At 50.1% G+C, this 4,721-nt stretch overlaps 1 protein-coding gene across 1 annotated transcript in view; it reads right to left on the bottom strand.

The window, feature by feature from the left end:
- Nucleotides 1-1,800: 1,800 nt before the first annotated feature.
- The window catches only part of LOC113215843 (pituitary homeobox homolog Ptx1), a gene marked incomplete in the record, with an annotated part of 35,850 nt that continues 32,929 nt past the window's right edge, over nucleotides 1,801-4,721 (bottom strand). The window contains 3 exon segments of the mRNA XM_052264129.1: nucleotides 1,801-3,215; nucleotides 3,726-4,006; nucleotides 4,244-4,478. Coding sequence (XP_052120089.1) covers nucleotides 3,168-3,215; nucleotides 3,726-4,006; nucleotides 4,244-4,478 — 564 coding nt within the window.

The following is a 4,721-nucleotide window of genomic DNA, read 5'->3' as shown; positions in this document are numbered from 1 at the left end:
AGGCCGAGTGCTGCTTCCCTTATCGTAGCTGAAGCAATTCCACAAACCGCTTTTTATTTGTTTACAAATCAGCGCAGACAATTTTTTGTTTGGACGAGGACAGTTTTTTTTTATGCGAAATGTCATTGACATTTTGGATGAAACGAAAAGTAGACTTTTCAAGACTGAAACTCGACACTCAAGGGCGCCCGCCCGAAAATGACAAAAACCAAAAGCTGAAAACGCCGGGGAAAAATATTGAGAAATTCTGTTTGCTGGTGATTGTTGTTTTGAATAGATTGTTTCCCGTGCGAACCGAGCTCGCTGCAGCTGTAGCCGCACTCCCGCATTCATATTCCGATTCAGTTCTCTGGTGTTTGCTCTGCACGCCGAGGGTCGCGCCTCCCCGGCTCTCGGTACACTCCACCCCGCCACACTGCACTGTGGGGCTCGGTGGTCGTTCCTGTTTCCAACAACACTTGAGGCATCGCGACGCGACGTGTGGCAACAGCAGCCGCTTATTGGCACGAAATCCGTTTCGAGTTTCCCGCGTGTCCTTTGAATATTATTATTGCCGACCCCCAGGGTCAGCTCTGTGTGAACGGCGACATTTGAGTGGGTGTGGTGTAAATAAAAAATGCATGCAGATTTAAAGCACGTTTTAAATTATTCACTCTTTCTTCTAACAATTTAGCGCAATCATTAGGGAACGAGGTGGATATACCATCCAAGTTCACACTCTCTATGTAAAGGAACAATTTAATTCATTATAAATACCAACAAACTGGGTCGGCGTCTGGTCTGCTGGATGTGCACAGAAACGGTCCTACGAAACAAAATTGCTCCCTGACATTTAGAGTAAATTGAGATGCGCTTGGTTTTCACCTCTTTTGCAGAGAAACAGCGCCTCCAAATAAAATTGAAATAAAGTGTAAGAATCGTGACTCGGGCGGCGCTAATAATTATGAAACCCATTACAAGGTGACACCACGAGGAGAGGGGACGCGTCGAAGCGGATGCCCTTTTGTTTTCCTTTCCTCTCGTGGGGCGGTGGTCCATGGGAGTGTTTGGTTTAACGCGTCGCTGCCCTTCCCCGCTCGCATTAGCCAAGCGGAGTGGCGTGGCGGGGTGTGGCGGGGCGGGGCGGCTCGGGGTGCGCCGGGCACTGATCCGCTGCAACACCCTCTGGGGGACGCGCGCGCGCGGAGCCGCCGGCGCTACACGCTGTGCAAACAGATGTCCCAAATTTTAATAATGATTTAATAAATGCGGCGCCGTGATTGGCTGGTGCACCACATGGCGCGGGGCAGGGCCGGGGCACGGCCTTATACATATGTATGGACTGGTGTAATGCTGGTCGTTAAGGCGCGCGGCCCTTGAGGAGGGTGCGGGGGCGCGGGGCCGGGGGGAGAGGCTGGGGGGGAGGTACCGGTGGACGACCCCGAGCGTCATCCGTACGTGTGGGAGTGTCTCCCCGCAAGGGAGAGATGAAGATATGGGCATGTGATATCATAGTATGGGGCCCGTGAACTTGAAGTGATCGTTACAACCCTCTGCTCCGCGTTGAAGTTATGAATGGGCCGCGCAGAGTATGATATTATTGAACTGGTGCCCGAGCTGATTTCGAGGTGGCGCTTTAGGCAGACGTTCAGTTGGTCGAGAAAGAGGTCTCTTTGTGTGCGACATATAGCCACGATATGGCATTGTCCTGCTGGCAGCTGCGTGAAAAAAAAACTCTTTTGAAGAAGTCGGGTGTTAGTAAAGGTAGAGTAGAGTATGGGTGCGTTCGGGGTCCAAAGAAGTGAGGAAAAAGCGAGAAAGTTTCCGAAAAATTGTTTTTTAATTGAAAATTCTAGACATTGAAAAGGAAGAACGCAGAGTATCGGTGCCAGAACGGCAATGTCGAGCGGACAGAGAGTTGGACAATTGGAAAGGCCAAAATGAGTCAAAAGCCACGGTATCGGTTGTATACTAAAGATTGAAGATTGACAAAACGAAATAAAATACACATCATCATATAAATTCTTGTTTTTCCTTTTTTTGTACTAATTTATCTTATAGTATTCATATACTTTAAATTATATTACTCATATGCCTCTTAATTAGAATATTTACATCAAATATTGCACATTTAGTTTCAGTACAAGAAATAAAATTCAGGCTGATCACAAAATTGCCTTTGGGTAAAAATTTTAAAAGAAAAGAAAGAAAGGTACAACGGTTCTTTTGTTGACTTAATAGTTAACATGCGTGCCTAAAATTTTGACACGAGAAAACACGTGGCCAACAAAAATACAGTAAACTTAACCTCCATAAATATATTTACACTCTTTTGAAAATGTGTGCTAGGGTATTGCTACAGTTCACGCATGTCTCTGTGTAAACATTTGATTCAAACTTTGCATCAATACGACATCAGCGGACACCGCAGACGTTCATCGGAAAACAAAATTAAGGGCACAATCTTTATCAAAGTTAACTCTTTTCTGAATTTGCGCTGTTTGCATAAAGGTGTGCTTGTTTACCCTGTTCTCGTCTTAACAACACATTCACGAGCTCAATATGACTTTGCTGGCGCTTTGGTCTAGTGCTTGGGTGGGTATCCCTCAAGCGGCCCTGCGACGCACACACCAACCTTAATTACAATCAATGGACTTACCGATATCTTAATTTTACAAAACACAATCACAGACCGGCACTACACCGTCGCCCCCTACACAAGAATATTTTCTTAGTTTTTGGTATCTCTTTTGGTACGCTAATTTTACACTTTGAGCCAGCACTTTGCGCGTGTCAACGTATTTAAATAATAACAATGATAATTTACAACACAGAAGTATGACCGTCCTGAAAAGGAAACAAAGAGGAGGGGCGAATAAATGCCAATACAGTTGAACAGCGCGGTGCTAGGCGACTAGATTAACACTGACTGGTGTGACGGCCTTGTCACAGTAAAACTGACTTGTGCGACGGCCTTGTCACAGAGGGAGCAGCCTCTCGAGAAGCCAACCTGTGCGTCTCTCCAGCTGGATGTTCAGCCAGAGCAAAGGAAACGAAATAATGGAAACCTACTACAATAATGCCCAATCAGTTATAAAGGAGAAAACTTTGCGACATTAGTTTTTCATCGTTTCGTCGAAGAATAAATTTATCTGACTCGACGATCTCTCCTTGTCCGCATCCCGCAGTCAGCACGACGTCCCTTCCACGTAAATATTCTCGTCGACCACGGGGCCCTGCCGACAAAACACATTTCGTTCATCGACAAAACATTCTCTCAAAGCTGCAAATTTCGAAATTTTTAAAACCGCACAAGGAATGACCGTGGTCATGTCAGGTTTTCGGCTTCCCGAAGGTCTGCCCGAAGACTAGAAAATAATAATGCACTCGCTTACTTCATGCAACTTCGTTTGCATGAAACGGGACAACTGTGTCGAGGGAAGTCGGCCGTTAAAATATTATTGTTTATGAAGTAACGATGTCATAAGTACTCAATGCCAAAGAGAAAAATCACGGGGTGAAAAAAATATCATATTTAGGGCACGCGTAGTCCCACATAATAAATTGTCAGTATTGAAACAAGGGAAATAATCTCGAAAGAAATTGTCATCACAATAGTGTCCTCAGCGGGGCGGAGGAGGGGAGCGGACAGCCCTCTAGGTGGCCGTCCGGTCAGCGTACTGACAGGCGGACAGCCCCGAGTGCGAGGCGTTGAGGGTGGCGTTGATGGTGGCGTTGACACTGACCCTCGCGGCGTGCGTGGACGGGCTGACGGGCGGGTACGAGCCGAACGCGCCCGAGTGCTGCTTGGCCTTGAGCCGCAGCGAGGCGATGGAGGACATGGAGCAGGGCTCGCCCGCCGACCGGTACATGGGGTCGTAGTAGCAGCCCGCGCTGCCCACGCCCACCGCCCCGGAGGACGCGCCCAGCCCCGAGGTCATCATGGAGCCGGCGCCAACGCCCACGCCGCTCCCCGCGCCGGGCGTGAAGCAGTTGACCGTCGACTGGTGCGGCGTGCTGGGGACACCTGTGGCACACAAACACAACGGCAAGGGTGTCAATCAAATAAACCAGTAGTAGAGCTTTCATCAATGATCTCTCTTCGTGTAAATTAGGGAAACAAACACAGCACAGAAACACCTGGTACCTGGTACGAGGCAATGCAACTGCCGGTGATGTTTAGTGCTCTACTAAAAACCACAGAAGATGTTGCGTTTTCTCTTAATCAGCACATTCCCGTGTGTTACCCGTCTCTGCGACTCACCTAGGGGGTTGACTGGCCAGGGGAAGGTCTTGGCGCCGAGGGGCGACGGCACCTTGGACGCCCAGTTGTTGTAGGAGTAAGACGAGTAGAGGTCCGGGTCGGCGAAGGGCTGCATGAAGCCGTTGAGCTGGCTGCCGACCAGGCCGTTCTTGAAGTCGGCGGCGGCCGCGGCGGCGGCGCTCATCGCGTTCCGCTCGCGCTTCCGCCACTTGGCGCGCCGGTTCTTGAACCACACCTGCAACACACACAAGCGGGACGTTCATGAGGTTCACGATCTGGCGCAGCATCGGATTGGGCGGGCAGCCTGCCTGACCTGCACCCGGCTCTCGCGAGCACCCCACAGCCCTTGGGGACGGCGCGGGGGGAGGTAGCGGGGGCGCGAGGACCTGGAGTCGTTCATCTTGTGGTGTCACCGTCCCGGACAGCAGCGGGGCGGGGCGCCGGGGCCCCACTGCGGCCAAGAGGGGCGGGAGGGGAG

Source organism: Frankliniella occidentalis, unplaced genomic scaffold (genome assembly GCF_000697945.3).
Source record: "Frankliniella occidentalis isolate FOCC.00 unplaced genomic scaffold, Focc_3.1 Scaffold2, whole genome shotgun sequence".
In the NCBI taxonomy this organism is placed as follows: domain Eukaryota; kingdom Metazoa; phylum Arthropoda; class Insecta; order Thysanoptera; family Thripidae; genus Frankliniella; species Frankliniella occidentalis.
This window is presented reverse-complemented; position numbering and strand designations above follow the sequence as displayed.